Below are 25,595 nucleotides of genomic sequence, written 5' to 3' on the forward strand. Positions count from 1 at the left end.
AAAGTAAGGAGGCATGGGATCCAAGGGGACCTTACTTTGTGGATCCAGAATTGGCTTGCTCATGGAAGGCAAAGATTGGTTGTGGACAGGTCATATTCTGCATGGAGGTTGATCACCAGTGGAGTGCCTCGGGGATCTTTTCTGGGATGCCTTCTCTTCGTGGATTTTATAAATGACCTGGATGAGGAAGGGGAGGGATAAATTAGTAAATTTGCTGGTGTCACAAACATTAGGGGGTGTTGTGGATAGTGTGGAGGGCTGTCAGAGGTCACAACGGGACATCGATAGGATGAAAAAACTGGGCTGAGAAGTGGCAGATGGAGTTCAACCCAGATAAGTGTGAGGTGGTTCATTTTGGTAGGTCAAATATGATGGCAGAATATAATATTAATGGTAAGACTCTTGGTAATGTGGAGGATCAGAGGGATCTTGGGGTCCGAGTCCATAGGACACTCAAAGTTGCTGCGTAGGTTGACTCTGTGGTTAAGAAGGTATACGATGCACTGACCTTCATCAACCATGGGACTGAGTTTAAGAGCCAAGAGGTAATGTCACAGCTATATAGGATCATGGTCAGACCCCACTTGGGAGTACTGTGCTCAGTTCTGGTCACCTCACTACAGGAAGGATGTGGAAACTATAGAAAAGGTGCATAGGAGATATACAAGGATGTTGCTTAGATTGGGGAGCAAGCCTTATGAGAATAGGTTGAGTGAACTCAGCCTTTTCTCCTTGGAGCGGTGGAAGATGAAAGGTGACCTGATAGGGGGTATATAAAATGATGGAAGGCATTGATTGTGTGGGTAGTCAGAGGCTTTTTCCCGGGGCTGAACTGGCTAACATGAGAAGGCTTTGTTTTTAAGGTGCTTGGAAGTAGGTACAGAGAAGATGTCAGGGCTAAGTTTTTTTACGCAGAGAGTGGTGAGTGTGTGGAATGGGTTGCCAGTGATGGCGGTGGAGGCAGATATGATAGGGTCTTTTAAGAGTCTCCTGGATAGGTACATGGAGTTAGAAAAATAGAGGGTATGGGTAGCCCTAGGTAATTTCTAAAGTAAGTATAGGTTTAGCACAGCATTGTGGGCAAAAAGGCCTGTATTGTGCTGTAGGTTTTCTATTTTCCTTTGACTATTACTTTTATGCACACTTTGAAAAGGAGAATAAAACTACACCTATGCAAATCCCCACAGCTTCTGGCAACCCTTTGGTTCTATCTTTGGAGGTAGATGTCAGAACATCTTTCAAGATGAGAATCATTACAAGGCATCAGACCCTAAAGATGTACCTACTTATGTACTGAAATCCCATGTCGACCAACTCCCTGGAGTGTTGAAGGACTCTTTAGCCTCTTGCTTCTGCAATCTGAGGTTCCCACAAGCTTCAAATGGGCATCAATCATATGAGTACACAAGAAGAGCAGGTGAGCTGCCTCAATTGCTATCTCCTGGCAGCACTCATATCTGCAATGAAAAAGTGCCTTGAGAAGTTGTTCATGACTAGAATTAGCTTCTGCCTGAGCAAGGACCTGGAACCACTGAAGTTTCCCTAAGGTAGATGCAATTTCACTGGCTCTTCACTCGGATTTGGAGCACCTAGATAACAGCAAAACATACATCACGCTGCTGCTTATTTGCTACAGCTCAGCATTCAATACTACTAATCAACAAGTTTCAAAGCCTCTGTTCCTCCCTCTGCAACTAGATCCTCAACTTCCTTGAGAGACTACAGCCAATGAGAACTGGTAATAACATCTCTTCCTTTCTTTTTCAGATAATAGAGTAAAAGAAAGGCAAGAGTGGACATAGGGCCACTGGAAAATGTCATTGGAGAGGGAGTAATGGGGAACAAAGAGAAGGTGTACAGACTTAATAATATTTTGTGTCAGTTTTCACTGTGAAAGATACAACAGCATGCCAGAAATTCGGGGGAAGAAATGAGCATGGCCACTATTACTAGAATAGGAAGCTAAAATGTCTGAAGGTAAATAAATTACCTGGACCAGTGGAACCATACCAGGGTTTGGAAATAGGTTGCTTAAAAGATTGTGGAGGCATTAGTAGTGATCTTTCAATCATCACTAGGTTCTGGAATGGTTCCACAGGACTAGAAAATCACAAATGTCACTCACTCTTTTAGAAACAAAAGACAAGAAATTACAGGCCAGTTAGCCCAATGATTTGTAAAATGTTAAGAGTCTATTAATAAGGTTGAGGATTCAGAGTATTTCGAGGCACACAATAAAAGAGGCCAAAGTCAACGTGGTTTCCTTAAGGGGAAATCTTACCTGACATATCTGCTGGAATTCTTTGAGGAAATAACAGGCGAGATATCTAAAGTAGAGTCAGTGGATGTTATTTACTTGGATTTTCAGAAGGCAGCTAAACAAGACAAAAGCTCATGGTATTACAGGAAAGATACTAGAGTGGACAGAAGTTTGGCTGACTGGGAGAAGGCAAAGAGTAGGAATAAAGTGGGCCATTTCTGATTGACTTACTAGTGATTAATAGTGTTCCACCGTGGTTGCTGTTGGATCTGGTACTTCTCATGTTACACAATATGTTAATGATCTGGATGATGGAATTGATGACTTTATAGACTTGACTGCAGATGGTACAGAGATAGGTCAAAAGGCAAGTAGTGTTGAGGAAGTAGGAAGTTGCAGAAGAACTTGGGAACATCAGGGAATAGACAAAGAAGTGACAGATGGAATACAGTGTTGGGAAGTGTATGGTCTTGCACTTGGAAGGAATAAAGGTGTGGACTATCTTCTAGTGATAAGCAAATTGAGAAATCAGAGGTTCAAAGGGACTTGGGAGTAGGTACAGGTTGACTCAATAATAAGGAAGGCAAGTTGAAAGTTAGCATTAATTTTGCAAGGACCAGAATAGAAAAGCAACAATGTAATGCTGAGACTTTATATGGCATTGGTCATATTTGGAGTATTGTGAGCAGTTTTGAGCTCCATATCTAAGAAAATACATACCAACATTCAAATGGTCTAAGGAGTGTTTTTTAAGAATGATCCTGAGAATGAAAGGGTTAATGTATGAGGAGCACTTGATGGCTCCTGGCTTAGACACTCTGGAGTTTAGAAGAATGATGGGGTATCTCATTGAAACCTACTGAATATTGAAAGGCCGGATAAGGTGGACGTGGAGAGGATGTTTCCAATAGTGGGACCATCTAGGATCAGAGGGACCAAAGCTGTTGCAAAGTGAGAATGGGGCAATTGCACATGTATTTTCTCTCCATTACTACCCCTACCCACTTGATGCTCAAGATGTAACAATTTGGCTGGTCGAGACAGGCATAGCTGGGAGTGCTGATCAAACTCACCTGTTCAGTCACTGAGTAAGTGAATATTTGGAATGACTTGCTCAGAGAGATAATTAATAATAACAACATCAGCTTTTTGTCAGCAAAGCAACTGTAAGGTATTGATAGTAAACTGTAAAATCTGCTTTGAAATCTGAGTTTGGCTAACAAACCTCTGAATGTTCTTCCAGTCTATCATATCCCATTAGAATAGAGAAGGGAGGAGTATGAATTTGAACTGGACAGTGGAATTTGATGTGAATATATTCACCCTTCATCAGATGACAATGCAAGTTTCAGATTAAATATGATTAACAAATGAAAAATGGTTTTAGTTTATCTGCAAGAAAATACAATGACACAAACACATATTTTCAGAATTTTATTCTAATCGGTACATTTTCTTAAAGAAACATGTCCCAGGTAGGCTGAGTAGTGTTTGAACCACACTTCCTACCTCATGTTGCAGTTGGTACAGTTTGATGGAGCATTTGATCCAGAGTTTATGATTTTCACCCACTGATACCTTCATCCAACAGCTAAGCATATACAGTTAGTGAAGAAAATGCCCAGAAAGTAGTATGTGAGTGTAATCATAAAAGGGAACTGACCATTAAGGCATCAGTCAACATACCTGAAATGTGACTGCCTTTAGATTCATACATTTACAAACATGAAAGAAACATTAAACTTGCCAGGATTCAGAGGGAAAAGAAAGAGCTGCTGTTTTCATTCCTAGTTAGCAAATGTCAATAATGGTCTGTTTTCAGGATAGCATAATGAAAATGCTACAAGTCTTGGCTCATGATTTTACAGCGTACTTAAATCAAAATTTTGGTTGCTTCCTTTGTGAACTAGTTTGCCTAATTGGTGATTATAGCTGAAAATAAGACTGCAAATAGTCATTACAGGCTTGAAGTTGCTGAGTGTGAATTTTCACTTTGGATTATGTGGGTTTAAGGTATTTTTGCCTCTATGATGGGGCTTCACTGGCATTAGGAGGACTGGGTTCAACTGAATCAATAGCTGAATTAGAATAGTAACCAGAACCTGAGCCATCATCTACGGGAGGTGTTGGGGCTTCATCATTAAAATAGGGATTGTAATAATCTGAAGAATCATCAAAAATACCTGCAGATCCCCCCCTGGAAATTAATGAAAAACAGGAATCAGGATAAAGGAGAAAACCGCTGAACGTGCTGTCAGTATCCTGATCTGCATGCATGCCATTGAAACTAGAATCCTTCACTTGTAACCATATCTTGTCCCCTGCAACAAGATGTATTATCACAGTTTGAGATGCTTGATCCTGGGTAACTCTGTTAGCTGTTTTGATAATTAACTTACGATTTTTAAATAGTCCCAGTTTAACAGGATTTGTCAGTATTGACAAATGATAACTAAATATGTATGTTCCATTAACTGGGGCTATGTAAACTCCAACTCCAGGATTGAAATGGCCCTGGTTGTTGTAGAAGATTACAGTGAATGGTATTGGGAAAAATGGATTCGGTAAACCATCTTCAGCACTTCGTCCAGCAGAGAAAGCTGACTGGATGGTAGGACTACATGGGCCGGGAGGTCCTTCTTCACCCTCTTTACCCTGCTCACCTTTGACTCCTTTTTCACCAGCATCTCCCTTCTCACCCATTGGCCCTTGATCTCCTTTGTCTCCTCTAGGTCCAATTGGTCCAAGATTGCCGCGTTCACCTTTCTCTCCTTCCTCACAGTCACAAATACCTGGATTCCCTTGGTTGCCTTTCACTCCTTGAACACCTTTGTCCCCTTTCAGTCCAGTGCTTCCTGGTTCACCTTTGAGGCCAGGTTGCCCAATCAAGCCAATTTCACCCACATCTCCCTTTTGACCACGGAGTCCTGTTTGTCCTTTTTGTCCTTTATCTCCTTTCATGCTACGGCAGTCAGCTGGACATTGCCCAGGAACACCTGCATTTCCCTTGGGACCTGGAAGTCCATTAGTACCTGGATTACCCCTGAGACCTAAAATCAAAAATTGGAAAAGTTATTAATAAAAGATATTCAGAAAGATATTAAAAACACTCTATACATTTTCTGAAGGTAAGTAAATTATCTTGTGAAATTTGTGGTTTAATTGTCCTTATGTTATATTCAAAATATTTCCAACTGACTCCAACCCTCAAAGTTAAGTTCTATGAGGAAAGAAAAAAGATGCTGGGGGATAGGGGTCACGAACAAGTATAAGAAATTGACTGCAAAATTGAAAAGCAAAAATAAAATGTGCAGATGGTGTAAATCTGAGACAAAAACAAATAATAATGGAAATACAAAGGTACTGTGGAGAGAGAAACATGGCTAACATTTTTGATCAATGAAAGTTCATCAGAATTTTAACCCTCCACTGAACCAGAAGGAACCATGCAAAAGAGAAAATCTATTGCAGTATTGGAATTATAAAACTCATGGGATGAGTGTAGCTCTTCACTGCCAAAATATTGCTGTTCCCTTTCTACCTTTGTGCCACGTACATACATGAGTAATTTCCATAAGTATCCACTTAATATTCTTTTACACCCTAAAGGAACAGTGGAATTGTTTACACCAAGCTCTCCAAACCTTTCACCTGAGTGACAGAAGAAGAGGAAACTCCATTTTATCAAATATTTCTTCATTATTTATTATCTGTGATGACTTACACTTCCATGTACAGACTACTCAGTCACATAAATTATTGTCAGTGGCAGTTTTAATCTGTTTCAGACATCCTTCTCCCCAGATAAGGCTACACTTCTCCTAGCCCATATAAACAGAGAGCTAACATTGTCTTTACTATGGGATCAATATGGTATCTAATAATAGGTTTGTTAACCAGTCATGTTTAACTTCCTCCTGAAGGTGCTGACATCTTCTGAGTTCCACTTGGACTGACACCTGTCAATTATTTAATGGTTATTACTCATGATAAAACCAACAGTAAAAATGTGAGAATAATTAGACATTCAGTAGTATACCTCTTCCTCCTTGAAAGCCCCGGCGTCCTCGAATCCCCTTGAGTCCCATCATGCCCCTTGGTCCTCGAGCTCCTTTCTGCCCTGCAATTGAAAACAAGTAAATCAAAGTAAAATAGCTCTTTAAAAGCTCTAACTTGGTTTCTAAAGGCTTTTGCTTTTGCTTAAAAATGTTAAAATGCAAAAGAATACATGACATTTGTAAACAGATCATGGAAAGTGATCAAATCTGGAAGACTGCCAGTCTGGTTTCCATGCCTAAAGTAGAATATAATTGCAATTGACGGCGTGAAGTGAAGGTTCACCCAAGTGATTCCTGAGATTATAAATCTGTTATATGAGAAGAGATTAAACAAGCTGAACCTGTTTTCTAATCAGTACATATGAGAAGAAATCTCACTGAAGATACAAAATGTTTGTATTGTCTGAGAGGGAAAAACATTTCCCTTGGTGGTGGCACCCCGAAGTGGAGATCAGAACCTCAGAATCATGGATCGGTCACTCTGTACAGAGATCATAAGAGGGGTACGAAGGAGGCTCAGCTGCTATTTCAAGACAGTAAATTATACTTGTATATTAAGGGGATCAAGGAACATTGGTTAAAGATAAAATATCAGTAATAATCTTGGTGAATAGTGGAGTAGGCATGAGTATCAAAGTCCTAAATCCTGCTTCTATTTTTTAAGTTCCTAAGGACAATTAAGAAAATGGAGGGTTATGGTCTGTGTAGGACTGAAGGGATAGATTAATCATTTAGGTGTATATCTATCAGCACAATATTGTGAGCTAAAAGGCCCATACTGTACTGTACGATTCTACAGTATGTTCTATGTTATGGCTCAACATGTCTTTCCTAAGGTCAATATGATTTATTAAAGGGAACTACTCATTCTTGTAGATATATTTATGAATTCAAATGATCAATTTATATTTATAGATTATCATAAATACTCCTTATTGTTAATATGGATTGGGAATTTCTGGTATTAATCATTACAGCTGGAATTAATGAAAAAACAGAAGGTGAAATATCTGATTTTTAGTATATAATGTACTATAGTTGGAAAGTTTCTTCTTACTCAGGTTTGTAAATGAAAAACATGAAAAGCTGTAATTATTCTTTGGTGGTAGCACAAGATTATGTTTTTCATATATATTCTGACTTCTGACAAAACACAGAGAATTGTAAGAGTGACAAATGTTAACTTTCCCAATACAATACTGACATAGAATCCCTTAGGGTGCATAGAAAGGCTTTGGAAAATATATCCAGAAGAGTTATTTTCAGCCAATATGTAGATACAGTGCCTATAAAAAGTATTCACACCCCCCTCAGAATTTTTCATGTTTTATTGTTTAACAACATTGAATTAATTTGGCTTTTTTGACACTGATCATCAGAAAAAACTCTTTTGTGTCAAAGTGAAAACAGATCTCTACAAAGTGATCTAAATTAATTACAAATATAAAACACAAAATAATTGATTGCTTAAGTATTCACCCCCTTTAATACGGCACACCAAATCATCACTGGTGCAGCCAACTGGTTTTAGAAGTCACTTAATTAGTCAAATAGAGATTACCTGTGTGCTTTCAAGGTGCTTAAATTGATTGTAATAAAAATACACCAAGGAATGTGGGTAATATCTTAAATGAATACTTCAGAATCAGGTTTATTATTTGTTGTTTTGTGTCGTCAATACTGTGCAAAACATAACAATCATAATATGATACAAAAGAATAAGTAAATAATGCAGAACAGGAATAGTAAGATACTGTTCATCAGTTAATAGACCATTCAAAAAATCTGACGTTAAGTGTGAGTCTTCAGGCTTCTGTACCTCCACCCTGATGGTAGTAATGAGAAGAACATCTGGTGGTGAATTTAATATTTCAGTAATATTTGAGTAATGTTGTAAATATGTTGTTTGATTAAGCTTTTAAACAATCCCAAGACAAAGACGTACCTATTGAAGTGCAGCACATTTTTCTTCAGAAGTGGAGACATTAGAGTTAATAAAAAGGTAAACAATGGATAAAATTAACAAGCAATGAGTATGGCCATGGGTTCATAAAGAGTGAGTACTGGCTGATAATGATAAGTTTTTAAAAAGCAGAAATGGCTGGCACCATTAGAAAGATAGGAGTGTTTGATAGCACAACACATAAATGGATGATGTATACTGAACAAATTGAGCAGTATTTTGAAGCAAATGAAGTAGCCAATGAAAAGCAAGTACCAGTGTTGCTGAGTGCAATGGGTGGAAAAGTATACAGTTTGACTGCTTCAACCAAACTAGCCAAAAGAGCTTTGCTGATATCGTGAATGTAATGCAGGAACATTTAGAACCAAAACCATTGTTTTCATAAGCAGAATCAAAAGGGAAGTGCATTTCAGTTTATGTGGCTGAATTGAACAAATTGCCCAAACATTGTCAGTTCAATGGTAGGCTTAACAATGCACTGAGAGATCATTTAATTTGTGGAGTCTTGCAAAAGAAAGCATTCATAAACGGTTCCCAATTGCAGCACAACTCACATTTCAAAGCACAGTTGAAATTACTGTATCAATGGTAACAGCAGACAGAGACTCAAATGAGTTGCAGTCAGGAATAAACATGAGTGTGAACTAAATTTCAATGTCTAAACAGAAACTTGCCTGGTTGAACAAATTGTGTTACCATTGTGGTAGGGGCTCACGTACACCAGATTAATACAGGCTTAAAGGTGAAACTTGCAGAAAATACAATAAAGTAGGGCACTTACAAAGAGCATGTTGAGCAGACAAAAATAAATGGACTACACAGGGAAGAGATAAATATTAAAAAGTCAACTTCAAGAAGTTTCAAGAAGAGTACGATTCTGCATGCAGTTCATGAAAAATTTGATATTAATGAGTGACACAGGACTGAGTAGTCTTGAGACTTAGAATGTGAAAACTAACACTAGACAAGCAATACGGCTTACACCAGAAGTGAATGGCAAATTAAACTGGAATTGGACACTGGCTCAGCTGTTTGTCATTCCACAAAATAAGTTTGAACGGCATTTTAAAGATACTGAATTGAAGCTTGCAAATGTGAGACGGAGCCACCAAATGTAAAGGGTGGTTACTGACAGTGTGGGATGCCAGAGTGGGCGGTGTGTACTCATTCTGGGAGCTGCAGTTTAGCATACATATTTTGTGTGTGTGATGCAAAGGATAACAGCAGGCATCAAGAGTTCAGGTGCTCAAAAATGGCAGCTTACAGGGTATAGACTCTACGGTTTAAAGTATGTGTTGTTTAGCTGGTACCCATCTTTTACATTTTGCATAGTGTGGAAATTTATGTGGCGATATTTCAGGGAGAGGTTTCACTCAGATATATCTCTCAGGATGGCACCTATTGAGGTCAAGCAATGTCAGGTTGAGAACCCTGAGAAAGCCTTGAGAAAGCCTCTGACTATCCACACAAGCAATGCCTCTCATCATCTTATACACCTCTATCAGGTCGCCTCTCATCCTCTGTTGCTCCAAGGAGAACAGGCTGAATTCACTCAACCTATTCCCATAAGGCATGCTCCCCAATCCAGGTAACATCCTTATAAATCTCCTCTGAATCCTTTCTATAGTTTCCACATCCTTCCTGGAGTGAGGCGACCAGAACTGAGCACAGTACTCCAAGTGGGGTCTGACCAGGTCCTATATAGCTGCAACATTACCTCTCGGCTCCTAAACTCAATCCCACGATTGATGAAGGCCAATGCACTGTATGCCTTCTTAACCACAGAGTCAACCTGCATAGCAGCTTTGAGTGTCCTATGGACTTGGACCCCAAGATCCCTCTGATCCTCCACACTGCCAAGAGTCTTACCATTAATACTATATTCTGCCACCATATTTGACCTACCAAAATGAACCACATCACACTTATCTGGATTGAACTCCAAATGCCACTTTTCAGCCCAGGTTTGCATCCTATCAATGCCTCGCTGTAAACTCTGATGGCTCTCCACAATATCCACAACACCCCTAATGTTTTTGACACCAGCAAATTTACTAACCCATCCCTCCGCTTCTTCACCCAGGTCATTTATAAAAATCACAAAGAGTAGGGGTCCCAGAACAGATCCCTGAGGCACACCACTTGTCACCAACCTCCATGCAGAATATGACCTGTCTACAACCACTCTTTTCCTTCTGTGGGAAAGCCAGTTCTGGATCCACAAAGCAATGTCCCGTTGGATCCCATGCCTCCTTACTTTCTCAATAAGCCTTGCATGGGGTACCTTATCAAATGCCTTGCTGAAATCCATATACACTACATCTACTGCTCTATCTTCATCAATGTTTTTAATCACATCCTCAAAATATTCAATCAGGCTCATAAGGCATGACCTGCCTTTGACAAGGCCATGCTGACTATTCCTAATCATATTATGCCTCTCCAAATGCTCATAAATCCTATCTCTCAAGATCTTCTCCATCAACTTACCAACTACTGAAGTAAGACTCACTGGTCTATAATTTCCTGGGCTATCTCTACTCCTGTTCTTGAATAAGGGAACAACATCCGCAACCCTTTAATCCTCCAGACCCTCTCTCGTCCCCATTGATGATGCAAAGATCATCAACAGAGGCTCAGCAATCTCCTCCCTCACCTCCCACAGTAGCCTGAGGTAATTCTCATCCAGTCCCAGAATTATGGATCACTTCACCTGGTGGGTGATGAAGAAAATGTGCCCACTGTCAGGGATTCCACAACAGTTCCACGTAGCCTACCATCCTCAGAGTTCAGGAATGGTAGAAAGGCTCAACTGAACAATCAAGAGCACATTAGCCAAAGCTATGGCTGAGATGGGTAAGACATGGTTTGGTGTGTAACCAGGAATTCTGATGAGTGGGTAACCCTAAACTGCACACTGGGTTTCAGCCCCCACAGATTATTGATGGAGCAAGCAATGCGACTCCATTATGGGGTAACAGTTGTGGAGAGCCTGAGACTTACAGGATAGAATGGCATAGCATGTGAAAGGCTTTTGTAACCAACTTAAAAGTGTTCAAGGATCAAGCAAAACAACAGCAGCACATTGCTGATCAGAGAGAGCCAGAGGGAAAGGAGATAGTCCTTCCACAGCTGGGTGGCCATGTTGTGGAGAGGGTGCTACCTGAAAGGACAGGGTTTGCTCCCAGATATATAGACCACAGATGGTACTTTCAACAAGTGACACTTGTGTCTGTGTGCAGATTTGGCGAGGCAGCCACTGGAAACACTGGACTCAGGTGAAACCATACAACTCACCTTCTAGTTGCTCCCACAGACAGAGCAGGGGATCAGTAACCATGTAATTATAGAGAACGTAAGAGATGAACACCAGCTGGCCACACCAGACCAGACCACAGCAGATAAAAACATATCCACAGGAAACGCAAAGGCAGAAGACACTGAGAGCATGACTAGCATGCTAAAGTGTGATGGTGATGGTACTCTGTAATGAAGGCTACTTGCTGAATGTAGCTGATTAGTTGAATAGCATAGAACAAAAAAGATATTGGGGAAAATAGACGGGGAGGGATTTAAGTTAAAGCAGAGACAGCAAGTTCCACAAATTCGATGGCATTTCAGACTGAGAAAGATTGCACATGGTTTCTGAAAGCAGTCACCCCCAGCCTAAATGCGGAATGAATACAAATGAGCTGAGCCCTTTCAACGGTTGGCCAGCGTTCATCTGGACAGTTTGGAAGGGGATGCCACTGGGGAGAGGTCCTTGCAGTCATTCAAATGGAGACTACCCTCAACCCCTTCCTGTACATCGAGGAGAGGGCCTGCGAGCCTCATGCACTTACCTTGCCGGTGCCCTTGGAAAGAGTTTTAGCCACCAGAGAATGAAGGTGTGAAAACAAAGAATGTGATTAAGCTGCAATCAGCCAGCAGGGGAAGAGCCAACAGGAATACCAACAAAGCTGGATTTCTAAAGACTGCTGTTCAAATTTCCGGAGTAATCTCACTGTTTAGCATTTTGTAACTGCAATTAGGGATGATAGGGTAGATGTAGAGGCACACAAGATAACCTGGGGGGGGGGGAATTCTGAGGAGGGCATTTTTGCTATCCTATTTGAGTAGATCCTCCTTTAGGTTGGCCTTTCCTAACACAAATTTCTTTTTGTCCAGGAGGGCCAAGAGGAAGGATGGTTAGTGATTTTTGGGTTTAGGATATATACATTTAGCAATTCACTTTGGCTACCAGTCTTCACATCTGAAGATGTATTGTGCATTTCATTTGAAGTGCAGCTCTGAACAATAGGTTCCTAAAAGCTGGGAATCCCAGTCCAGACAATGCTGATTAAAATTCATTTGGATATCTGTGGTGGGGAATCAGGCAGTGTGAATGTTGTATGCAGGAGTTGTCCTTTGATGCTTGGCACATAAAATATCGAGCCCCACATTGGGCCAGCGAGACCTTTCCACCGAAAGCATCTCCATATGATGCCTGCTGTACCATACTTGGTCGAATAAAGAAGCTGCTTTGTATCTACCAGTAATTTTCTCTGGTGACTTCATTCACTCAACAACAGCACAAACTGTGCAAAAACAAAAAGAAAGAAATGATAATTAATAAATAAATACGCATTATTTGCAATATTTTGACTTTCAGCTTCTTGTACGTATAACTTCAGTGAGGGCACAATGCTTTTTTTTAAGATTGACGAGTATAGGCTCAATCTGTGTCGTCTTTGCTCATAAAGTAATATTTTCCATTCTAGTAGTCAACCTAACGAATTTTCAGTGAAAATATATGCCACTTCAATTCAAAGCTGCAAGTAATATTCCAGGCATGGTGTTGCCAAAACCAGAGTTGTAGCAAGCTTTCTCCATTTTTGTACTCCCCAACAGAGACAAACATTGTATTTGACTTCCTTAATATTGCTGTATCTGCATGCTAACTTTCTGTATTTCGACACCCAGATGCTTCTCTACCTTACATGAGGAAATCTGCAGATGCTGGAAATTCAAGCAACACACACAAAATGCTGATGGAACGCAGCAGGCCAGGCAGCATCTATAGGAAGAAGTACAGTCGACGTTTCGGGCCGAGACCCTTCATCAGGACTAACTGAAAGAAGAGATAGTAAGAGATTTAGAAGTGGGAGGGGGAGGGGAGATCTGAAATGATAGGAGAAGACAGTAGGGGGAGGGATGAATCTAAGAGCTGGAAAGTTGATTGGCAAAAGGGATACAGAGCTGGAGAAGGGAGAGGATCATGGGACGGGAGGCCTAGGGAGAAAGAAAGGGGGAGGGGAGCACCAGAGGGAGATGGAGAGCAGGCAAGGAGTGACTGAGAGGGACAGAGAGAGAAAAAAGAGAGAAAAAGAAAAAAAAGAATAAACAAACAAACAAATAAATAAATAGATAAGGGATGGGGTAGAAGGGGAGGAGGGGCATTAACGGAAGTGAGAGAAATCAATGTTCATGCCATCAGGTTGGAAGCTACCCAGATGGAATATCAGGCTGGTGGGGTGGTAGGCGAGGACAAGGGGAACCCTATCCCTGGTGGGGTGGCAGGAGGATGGGGTGAGAGCAGACCTGTGTGAAATGGAAGAGATGTGTTTGAGAGCAGAGTTGATGGTGGAGGACAGGAAGCCCCTTTCTTCAAAAAAGGAAGACATCTCCTTCGTCTTGGAATGAAAAATCTCATCCTGAGAGTAGATGTGGCGGAGATGGAGGAATTGTGAGAAGAGGATGGCATTTTTGCAAGAGACAGGGTGGGAAAAGGAATAGTCCAGGTAGTTGTGAGAAACAGCTGTGCTTCTCTACCTTTCTGTATTTAACAATATTCTGCTGTTGTTTTATTTGTCCAATGTGGATAACTTCAGATTTCTCTCTGTCTGCCAAATTTTTGTCAACTCTCTTGTTCTATCCATTTTCCAGTGGAGGGCTTGCATTCTTTTAAATTATCTTCCTATCTTTCTGAATCATCAAAGTTCAAATAAATTTATTATCAAAGTACATATATGTTACCATATACAACCCTGAGATTCATTTTCTTTTGGGCATACTCAATCAATTCATAATAGAATCAATGAAACACTGCACCAACTTGGGCATTCAACTATTGTGCAAATGACAATAATCGGTGCAAATAAAAAAAAGAAAGATATTAATAAATAAATAAGCAATAAAAATCTGAACATGAGATGAAGAGTCCTTGAAAGTGAGTCCATAGGTTGTGTGAACATCTCAATGATGGGGCTATGAAGTTGAATGAATCCTTTGGTTCAAGAGCCTGATGGTTGAAAGTTAATAACTGTTCCTGAACCTGGTGGTGTGAGACTTGAAGCTCTTGTACCTTCTTCCTGATGGCAACAGTGAGAAGAGAGCATGTCCTGGGTGGTGGGGATCCTTGATGATGAATGCTGCTTTCTTACGACAACGTTTCATGTAGTTGTGCAGAATGGTGGTGAGGGCTTTACCTGTGGTGGACTGGGCCATATTCACTACTTTTTGTAGGATTTTCCATTAAAGAACATTGCGGTTTCCATACCAGGCAGTATTCTCTACTACACATCTATAGAAATTTGTCAGAGTTTTAGATGTCATGCCAAATCTCCACAAACTGCTAAGGAAGTAGAGGTGCTGCCATGCTTTCTTCGTAATTGCACTTATGTGCTGGGTGCAAGACAGGCCCTCTGAAGTAATAATATTAAGGAATTTAAATATCCAGTGCACAGTAAATACCAGGGTGATAAGGAGAGTGAATGAACAGAGGTTCTTTGGGTACAAGTCTATTGGTCGCTAAAAGAGCAGCACAGGTAGTTAAGGTGGTGAAAAAGGGAGCTAATGTGATGCTTATCTCCACTGGCTGTGACAGAATATAAGTGCTGGGATATCATGTTACAACTTTATTAAAAATTGGTCAGACCGCACAATTGGTAATGTGTGCATTTTTAACCACAAGATTATAGGAAGGATGTTGTTGTGCTGGTGGGAGTATAGAGGAGATACCCCAGGATATTGTCTAGATGAGAGTTTGCATATAAGGAGAGGCTGGATAGGCTGAGTTTGCTTTCCCGTAAACTGAGGATCACCTAGTACAGACATGGTAGGGAGTCAAAGACATGAAGGTATAGGTTTGAAGTGAAATTCACACAGGATGATTAGAATTTGGAATGCACTGCCTGAAGAGATGGCTGAGGCAGATTCTTTCACGATATTTAAAAAATATCTGGACAAGTACTTGAACTGCCAAAGCATAAGAAGTTACAGACATAATACAGGTAAATGAGATTAAGTGATAGCATGGAGGTCAGATGAAGGGCCTGTTTCTTGTAATACAACTTGAGGACCCTGTTATTCTTCAAGCCTTTGTCAGAAGTCAACACCCCTAGCAGACATGTTACTTTTTTTTCCATTCTCCTTCTCCTGTCTATTTTAGCAAAGCAGTTTTAACAGTGCCTCTCTCAAACTAACACTTTCCAAGTCTAAGTAGGCCATTTAATGATGGATAGAAGTAGTCAAGTTTAATTCTGTCCTCTGCTAGAAATGGAACTGAACTAACTGCAGTACTCTAATTGAAATTAATTAAACCAAGGCATCACCTGTAGGCCAGGACAGTGTTTATCTCCAAGGTCTTTGGAGGATAGTTCATTTCGTTTAGTAAGGTTGATTCTATAGACATATACTGTATTTCAGTGAGGCAATTCTGTATCAGATAGAATGTACTTTAAATGACAAATTTAAATATTGAAATAAAAGTAACAAGGTTAAATATAATAAAGGAAAATATTAATTACTGATCTGCATTTTAATGCTTATTAACTAGTAACTTCTTTAAAATTATCTTAAGTAACCAAAAATGCATATGGGGAGAAATTTGTTTCTGGTCATTAACAAATAAATGTGTAAATAATGGAACCGAATGTGCAGAAGTAACCACACCTAGAACATTTGTGAACATTGAATGCTGCTGACCAAAGTGAATTCCACCATGCAGCAATTTTGTTATAATTGCTCATCAAGGGAAAAAATAATAAACACAAACCTTTTATCCCTCTAAAACCATTTGAACCTCGGGGTCCTCGTGATCCTTTGATTCCTTTCATGCCAGTTGAGCCTGGTTTTCCTGCCACAAAAATATCAGTAAACTTAGTATAAAATAAAACTTTTGAAACATGAAACCATAAAAGATGTAAGGACTCAGTCTTTCTCATATTACATTCTATTACAAACTGCTAAAACTTAGAACATTAATTAGAAAAAAAACTGCACATAATTTTTATGTGAAATCACACATTATATGCAATGCTCAGCAATTATTTTAGTATTTACATCCATTACTTGATGATGTTCTACCCATCAGAAAATTGGAACAGATGATGATTCACTCTAATGCTGACACATTTTGCCATCATTTTCCTCCTCTATCATTAACCACATATTAAGATATTACCAATAGAAATTAGATAAAAGGAATTGCTCCTTACAAACCTCATAATTAAATCTCAACATATGGATTACATCATGCATAAAGTAGTGAATCCTATGAATTAAAGAACATGGTTGGGACTTTAGATCACAGAACATAAATAGAATATAGAACAGTACATCACTTATTGGCCCACAATGTTGTGCAGAGGAGATTTACAAGGATGTTGCGTGGATTGGGGAGCATGCCTTATGAGAATAGGTTGAGTGAACACGGCCTTTTCTCCTTGAGCGCCGGAGGATGAGAGATGACCTGATAGAGGTGTATAAGATGATGAGAGCCATTGATCATGTGGATAATCAGAGGCTTTTTCCCAGGGCTGAAATGGCTGCCACAAAAAGACACAGGTTTAAGGTGCTTGGAAGTAGGTACAGAGGAGATGTCAGGGGTAAGTTTTTTACTCAGAGAGTGGTGAGTGCGTGGAATGGGCTGCCGGCAACAGTGGTGGAGGCGGATATGATAGGGTCTTTTAAGAGACTTTTAGATAGGTACACGGAGTTTAGAAAAATAGAGGGCTATGAGTAAGCCTAGTAATTTCTAAGGTAGGGACATGTTCGCACAACTTTGTGGGACGAAGGCCCTGTATTGCGCTGTAGGTTTTCTATGTTTCTATGACCTTTTAATTCATTCCAAGATTAATTTAACCTTTCCTTCCCTCATAGCCCTCCATTTTTTTTCTTCCAAGGGCCTATCTAAGTCTCTTAAATGCCCCCAATGCATCTGCCTCTATCCCCACCACCACCAGTGTTTCCATCAACAACTCTTTGTAAAAACCTACTTCTGTCATCCTCCCTGTACTTCCCTCCAATCACCTTAAAAGCATGTCCTCTCATAATAGCTATCACCATCCTAGAGAAAAGGTGCTGGCTATCCATTCTGTCCATGTCTCTTATAATCTTATACGCCTCTATCAAGTCTTCTCGCATCCTCCTTTGCTACAAAGAGGAAAGCCGCAGCTCATTCAGCCTATATTCATAAAACACGCTCTCTAATCCAGGCAGCGTCCTGGTAAGTCTCCTCTGTACGCTCTCTAAAGCTTCCACGTACTCCTATCCAATCTGAACACATTACCTGAAAGTGTGGTCTAACCAGAATTTAAAGCTGAACATTACCTCTCAGTTCTTGAAGTCCATATTCAACGAATGGAGACCAACACACCATGCATCTTCATAACCACCTTAACAACTTGTGTGACAACTTTGAGGGATCTATAACGTGGATCCCAAGATCCCTCTGTTCTTCCAAACTGCTAAGAATCCTGCCATTAACTTTGTATCACGTCACCCTTTTCTGAATTGATCTCTAATTCCTATTTCTCTGCCCATCTTTGCATCCTGTCAAAATTCTACAACTTTCTACACTATCCACAACATCACCAACTTTATGACACCTGCAAACTTGCTAACCCACCCTTCTATTCTCCATCTAAGTCATTTATAAAAATCACAAAGAGCAGGGCTTCCAAATAAAGTGGATTCTGATTAATTGGGCCATTCGTTAGTCAGGGCAATTGCTTATTTAGGTCAACTCTTAAAGAATAAAAGCTAATTGAAAAAATTGCTGGGATACCATTTATTTATTTGGGATACTATGCTACTTAACTGGGACATGTGACCACTGCTGAACAGTTTCTAATTAGTATCATTCACCTGCACTTGCGTGGCTGTTAGACACTACACTGAGCTTACAGAGGAAAGTTTTTAAGTAGTGTCCGTTGTATCTGCTTGTATTATGTTATCCATTTGGGCCAAAAGATGCCAACTGAAAAATCAGTGATTTTTTTGTTCATTTTGTTTTTTTTATTTTTTAAAAAAAAAACTTCAGTACCTTGCCAAGATGCCATGAAAAGATTTGACACCAGCTAAAAACATTAGCCAGTCAATCAAAAGAATATGGCAATATACTCTGTCGATAACTATTCCAATACTAATAAACAATTAATATTGGCAGTGTTTTAATATGGTCCCAATTAACCGGAATCCACTGTAGATTCCTATACATCACCACTAGTCACAGACTCCAGACAGAACACACTCCATCTACTATTGTCCTCTGATTTTGTGGGCAAGCCAATTCTCTATCCACACAGCCAAGTTTCCCTGGATCCCATGCCACCTGACTTTCTGATTGAGCCCATCATGGGAAACCTTGTCGAGCACCTTACTAAAATCCATATACACTACATCTACCACTCTACCTTCATGAATTTGATTTTATCACATCCTTGGAAAAGTCAGTCAGGCTCATAGAATTGAACTGCCGCTCACAAAGTCATGCTGACTATAGCTAATCAGACCATGCTTCTCCAAATGCTCGTAAATCCTGTCTCTAAGAATCCCCCTCCAATAGTTTGCCCATGATTGATGTAGGACTCACTGGTCTATAATTTCCAGGATTATCCCTATTACCTTTCTTGAAGAAAAGAATAATATTTGCCATCCTACTGTGGCCAATGAGAATGCAAAAATCATCACCAGGAGCACAGCAATCTCTTCCCTCACTTTCCATAATAACCTGGGCCATATTGTATCCAGTCTCAGGGGCTTACAGTACTGTGCAAAAGTCATAGCCATGTATATATAGCTGGGGTGCCTAAGACTTTTGCACAGTACTGTATTTGTCAACATGGAGCAGAGAGCGAGTTTATAAATCTGGCAGGAGCAAAGGATGTTGGGAATGCGAGGGTGTAGCGTTGTGGGAGGGATATGGGACATGTGGCAGAGAAGGACAGCCAGGATTGGTGAGGGAGTGGCGCCGGTGCAGTCACACCCAAGCCAGAGACACCAGGCAAAGTAATTTCATTCCAAACAATCAGTTTATTGATAACTACAGAATGTCTCTCTGGTGCTTCCTACCCCTCCCTTCTCCCTTTCCCTTTTCTCAACCATGATTCCCACCCTCCTTTGTCCCCTCCCCACTCTCAGTCCACAATTAGAGACCCATATCAGAATCAGGTTTATATATATAACTTTTGCAAAGTACTGTATTTATTACAACATTTTTCAAAAGTTCCAACACATCCTCTTTCTCAACCTTGATGTATTACATAAAACATAGAATAGTACAGCACATTACAGGCCCTTCAGCCTACAATGTTGTGCTGACCCTTAAGCCCTGCCTCCCATATAACCCCACACCTTAAATTCCTCCATATATCTGTCTAGTAGTCTCTTAAATTTCACTATTGTATTTGCCTCCACCACTGACTCAGGCAGTGCATTCCATGCACCAACCACTCTTTGAGTAAAAAACCTTCCTCAAATATTCCCCTTGAACTTCCCGCCCCATACCTTAAAGCCATGTCCTCTTGTATTGAGCAGTGGTGCCCTGGGGAAGAGGCGCTGGCTGTCCACTCTATCTATTCCTCTTAATATCTTGTATACCTCTATCATGTCTTCTTTCATCCTCCTTCTTTCCAAGGACTAAAGTCCTAGCTCCCTTAATCTCTGATCATAATGCATACTCTCTAAATCAGCATCCTGGTAAATCTCCTCTGTACCCTTTCCAATGCTTCCATATCCTTCCTATAGTGAGGCGACCAGAACTGGGCACAGTACTCCAAGTGTGGCCTAACCAGAGTTTTATATCATCATTACCCTGCGACTCTTAAACTCTATCCCTTGACTTATGAAAGCTTTCTTAACTCCATAAGCTTTCTTAACTACCCTAGCTACCTGTGAGACAAATTTCAGTGATCTGTGGACATGTACCCCCAGATCCCTCTGCTCCTCCACACTTCCAAGTATCCTGCCATTTACTTTGTACTCTGCCTTGGAGTTTGTCCTTCCAAAGTGTATCACCTCATACTTCTCTGGGTTGAACTCCATCTGCCACTTCTCAATCTTATCAATGTCTCTCTGCAATCTTCGACAATCCTCTATACTATCCACAACACCACCTACCTTTGTGTCATCTGCAAAGTTGCCAACCCACCCTTCTACCACCACATCCAGGTCGTTAATAAAAATCACGAAAAGTAGAAGTCCCAGAACCGATCCTTGTGGGACACCACTAGTCACAACCCTTCAATCTGAACATACTCCCTCCACCACCACCCTCTGCTTTCTGCAGGCAAGCCGATTCTGAATCCACCTGGCCAAACTTCCCTGGATCCCATGCTTTCTGACTTTCTGAATAAGCCTACCATGTGGTACCTTGTCAAATGCCTTACTAAAATAAGGCATCCAGCCTGTTATGTGCTGACCTCACATTTGTCAAGTTCTTTCCTCACTGGTGAATACTGAAGCAGAGTATTCATTGAGCACCTCCCCAACCTTTTCTGACTCCAGGTGCATGTTTACTTTTATCCCTGATTGGTCCAACTCTCACTCTAGTCATCCCCCTGTTCACATACAGTACATGTAGAACGCCATGGAATTCTTCCTAATCCTACTTACCAAGGCCTTTTTATGTCTCTTAAGTCCCTTCTTAAAATCCTTCCTGGCTATCTTATAACAGTCAAAAGTCCTGCCTAATCCTTGCTTCCTTAACCTTAAGAGTGCTTCCTTCTTCCTCTTGATTAAATATCCCTCTTCTCTTGTCAACCATGGTTCTTTCACTCTACCATCGTTTCCCTGTCTCAATGGGACAAACTTATCTAGAACCCCATGCAATTTCTCCCTAAACAACTCACATTTTTCCTTTGTGCAATTCCGAGAACATCTATTGCAAGTTTACGTGCCCTAGTTCCTGGGTCAGGGAATTGTGGTGACTATCTCTGAAAGCTCACCCACCAGGTGATCTGTCACCTGACTTGGCTCATTGTCTTGTACTAGATCCAGTAAGAGTCTCAGCCCGAAATGACAACTGCTTATTCATCTCAAAAGATGCTGTCTGACCAGCTGAGTTCCTCCAGCATTTGTGTCTTACTCTGGATTGCCAGCATTTTCAGCATGGTCTCTCCTCTGGTCAACTTGTCGACATATTGTATCAGGAATCCTTCCTAGAAACATCTAACAAATTCTAGTATCAAACAAGTGTTAGTATTAGGGAAGTTAAAGTCACCCTTGATGACAGCTTTGTTATTTTTGCACCCTTCCAAAATCTACCTACCAACCTGCTCCTTATGCTATTATGGTCATCTACGGTACTTCCAATATGGTGATTGCTCCCTTTCTATTTCTAACTTCCACCCTATTTCTAACTGACTCAGCAGATGCTCCCTCCACGATGTCTTCCATTTCTGCAGCTATGATACTACCTCTGTTAACAATACCACTCCCCCACCTCTCTTACCTGCTTTACATCCCTTTTGAAACATTTAAAACATCTAAAACCCAGAAAATCCAGGAGCCATCCAAACCAAATCTTTGCAACGGCCGCAACATCGTAGTTCCATATACTGACCTATGCTCCAAGTTCATCACCCTTGTTCTGATAGTTCTGGCATAAAAATAGACACATTTCATCTAATCCTCACAGTCTATTTACATGCTGCATCTATCTTTTCATCAACTGCCCCTCATCTGACCTAACAAGACACAGTTCTCACTCAACTTCAGGTGTAATCTATCCCTTTTGAAGAAGTCATACCTCTCCAAGAAGAGATCCCAATAATCAACAAACCTAAAACCCTATCCCCTGTGCCAATTCTTCAGCTACACATTCACCTGCCATATTATCCCCTTCTTACCCTTACTGGTGCGTGGCAAGGCAGCAATCCTGAAATTACTATCCCTGAGTTTCTACTTTTTAGCTTCCTTCCTGGCTCCCTATATCCTTTTTCCTAGCTATGTCTTGGGTACCAATATGCAGATTGACTTCTGGCTGCTCTCCCCTCCCCTTTAAGAATGCTGTGGGCTTGATCTGAGATGCCTTGGCACTTGAAGGGCAACATACCATCTAGGAGTATCCTTCACATCCACAGAGTCTCCTGTCTGTTCCTCTAATTATTGAATCACCTTTCACCAGTCTTTCCTCTTCTCCCCCTTGTTGCTCTGGTTTTGTTTTTATAAGACATCCACCCCTCCCCAAACAAAATCCAAAGTAATATATTTGCTATTGAGGGAAACAAGTAGGATGAGAGGTGTACCTGATAGAGGTGTATAAGATGATGAGAGGCATTGATCATGTGGATAGTCAGAGGCTTCTTCCCAGGGCTGATATGGCTAACTTGAGAGGGCAGAGTTTTAAGGTGCTTGGAAGTAGGTTCAGATGTCAAGGTTAAGTTTTTTTATGCAGAGAGTGGTGAGTGCCTGAAATGGGCTGCCAATGACTGTGGTGGAGGTGGATATGATAGGATCTTTTAAGAGGCTCCTGGATAGTTACATGGCACTTAGAAAAATAGAGAGCCATGGGTAACCCTAGGTAATTTCTGAAGTAAGTACATGTCCGGCACAGTACTGTGGGCCAAAGGGCCTGTATTGTGCCGTTAGGTGTTCGATGTTTCTATCTAAGTACAGGGGAACTCTGCACAGTCTGCCTATTCCCTTTCTCTCTCCTTGCAAACATCCAGCTATCTGCCTCCTGGAACTCAGGTGTGACTGCCTCCCATCTATTAACTTATTCTCCCAAATGATCTACAGGTCACCCAGCTCTAGCTCCAGTTACTTTAGCGCAGTATGCAAGGAGCTGCAGCCAGATGCAAGTGCAGTCATCAGGGACACTGGAAGTTGCTTTGACTTCCCATATCTTGCATGATGAGTACACCATTGCCCTGAGTTCTATTCTTGCTGCTCTATCTGTGCAATAACACAGGAAGAAAGAGAAACCTACCAGAAACTCACCTTAGTCTGCAGCCGCTTCGTTCTGAAGCCTCGGTTCTCTAATTTAACTCTCACAATGGCTGCTTCCACAAAGGCCACTCCATTTAAAGCTAACTTCTTTCTATTGGCCCAAGTGAATCTCAAGTGCAAAGAGACTTCCTCTTTTCAATGGTTTCACCCTTGAATAGATCTTGCTCACAGCCCTCCAAAGTGAAACCTTTATATTGATATGCTTTTTAATTTTTTATTCTATAAATCTCCACTGTGACATTCCATAAGTAAAGAACAAAGTACAACTGCATTGAAATGTTCAGTCCACAGCTTCCTCAATGCTGTGAAGGTCTGGAGACACTGAAGATACCGGATGCCATTGAACTCAGTGCTGTGAAGGAGCTCAGTTGTGGAACTCAATCCAAACAAACAGCTCCATAGTTTAGGTGTAAACAATACCGGTGCCATTAAATCTCTCCTCTTCCCAATTCCAATACTATCTCCACTACACTATGTTTTTGTCTTCTCCCCTTCTCGGTCCCCCCACTTCCACCCCCCCATTTCCTTAGCAGCTTATGTGTCTTCTACAAAGAGGTTACTTTAACATTGCTGATGAACTTTCCCACAGAATAGCACACAAATGTTTTGGCCACTTCCGCCAGACTTTCAGAATTGCAAATTATTTTCTAACTCATTTTAAAGGGCTGGCCCACAACAAATAGCTTGCAAACCAGTAAACCTCAATTTCACCATTTTTGGTGAGTCCTAATGTCATGTTGGGCTGAAATGCAGTGCCTGTTTAAAACACAAAAGTGGATGTAACCTAATCTGTTGGAATAAATCCTACCCCACAACCATCTGAATAATCCCACCACTTTTCGTCTATGCCCAAAATTCAAATGAAATCAAAATTGCCCAGAGCTCCAAATTGGTTCAAATCCGAGTAACTAATTTGTGTGCATATCTGTGGCATCAGTGACATCAACTTGAATGTAAATGTACTGTATGTACTAATGACCGCTGAAAGCAAAGAGAGTAGACAGTTCATGCACTGCTGGTTTGATGCCCATGCTGTCAACTGGAGTTCAACATTCCAGCAAAGGACCCATCCTAATTTCATGGCACTGAGCATAACAGCAGAGTAGTCCTAACAAGCAACACTTAGAAGAAAATTATAGACTCATACAGTACAGAAGCAGGCCTTTTGGATCACTGTGTCAGTGCCACCAACCATCAATGCTTTTGATATTGTTGGGAGGGATGGGGTAACAGCAGCCAGATCAATGGCACCACAACTGGCTCTGTTGTACAGTAGGACAGGTCAAAGTTTAGGCAAGTGGTAGTTATAGGGGACGTTATAGTCAGAGACACTGACAGGCATTTCTGTGGCTGTGAGCAAGACAACAGGATGGTGTGCTGCTTCTCTAGTGACAGGATGAAGGATGTCTCTGAATGTGTACGGGATACTCTGACAAAAAGCAAGCAGAGAGAGAGGCTGTGGTCCATATTGTTACTCAGGGTGTAGGCAGGAGGAGAGATGAGGTCCCGCGTTGAGAATTTAGGGAATTATGTACAAAGTTAAAAAGCAGAGCCTCTAACATTATAATCTAAGGATTTCACCCTGTGTCATGTGCAAGATAATCCAGAGGTAGGAAGATAATACAGATAGATATGTGCTAAAGAGCTGGTGCAGTAGGGAGGGCTTCAGATACTTGGATCATTGGGATCTGTTCCAGGGCAGGTGGGACCTATAAAAGAAAGACTAGTTGCACCTGAATTGGAAGGACACCAATATCCTTGCAGTGAGATTTGCTAGTGCTATTCAGGAGGGTGTATATTAGTGTGGCAGGGTATAGGAATCATAGCAGTAAGTCAGCAGGTGGAATCATTGAGGAAAAGGTGGAGGCTAAGTCACTAAGTCTAATTGAGAAAAAAATATCCAGTCTGACCAGGATAAACAACCCAGTAGAAATTATGATCTGAACTGTATTTATTTTAATGCATGGAGTATAACAGACAAATCGAATTAGCTTAGAGCATAGAATAGTACAATAAACTACAAGACTGGAGATATTACAGAGATGAGGGAAGGGAGGTTTGGCAGCATTGAAGGGTATAGATATTTCAGATATTACATGAT

The 25,595-nt window shown here is 40.8% G+C and overlaps 1 protein-coding gene and 1 long non-coding RNA gene across 18 annotated transcripts in view; one reads left to right on the forward strand and one right to left on the reverse strand.

The window, feature by feature from the left end:
• Positions 1–25,595, forward strand: part of LOC132380680 (uncharacterized) — a 104,437-nt gene that overhangs the window by 42,345 nt on the left and 36,497 nt on the right. For both annotated transcript variants that reach the window (XR_009507842.1, XR_009507843.1), the window contains exons 2-3: positions 8,234–8,320; positions 13,244–14,061. This is a non-coding gene — a long non-coding RNA (uncharacterized LOC132380680). The remainder of the gene's footprint in view (positions 1–8,233; positions 8,321–13,243; positions 14,062–25,595) is intronic.
• The window catches only part of LOC132380597 (complement C1q and tumor necrosis factor-related protein 9-like), a 79,005-nt gene continuing 57,096 nt past the window's right edge, over positions 3,687–25,595 (reverse strand). For all 16 annotated transcript variants that reach the window (XM_059949523.1, XM_059949584.1, XM_059949615.1 and 13 more), the window contains 3 exons: positions 16,317–16,397; positions 6,300–6,380; positions 3,687–5,310 (listed from right to left, as the gene is read on the reverse strand). In XM_059949523.1, the coding sequence (XP_059805506.1) occupies positions 4,286–5,310; positions 6,300–6,380; positions 16,317–16,397 (1,187 nt within the window). In that variant the 3' untranslated portion in view covers positions 3,687–4,285. The remainder of the gene's footprint in view (positions 5,311–6,299; positions 6,381–16,316; positions 16,398–25,595) is intronic.

This window comes from Hypanus sabinus, chromosome 2 (assembly GCF_030144855.1).
Source record: "Hypanus sabinus isolate sHypSab1 chromosome 2, sHypSab1.hap1, whole genome shotgun sequence".
Classification (NCBI taxonomy): domain Eukaryota; kingdom Metazoa; phylum Chordata; class Chondrichthyes; order Myliobatiformes; family Dasyatidae; genus Hypanus; species Hypanus sabinus.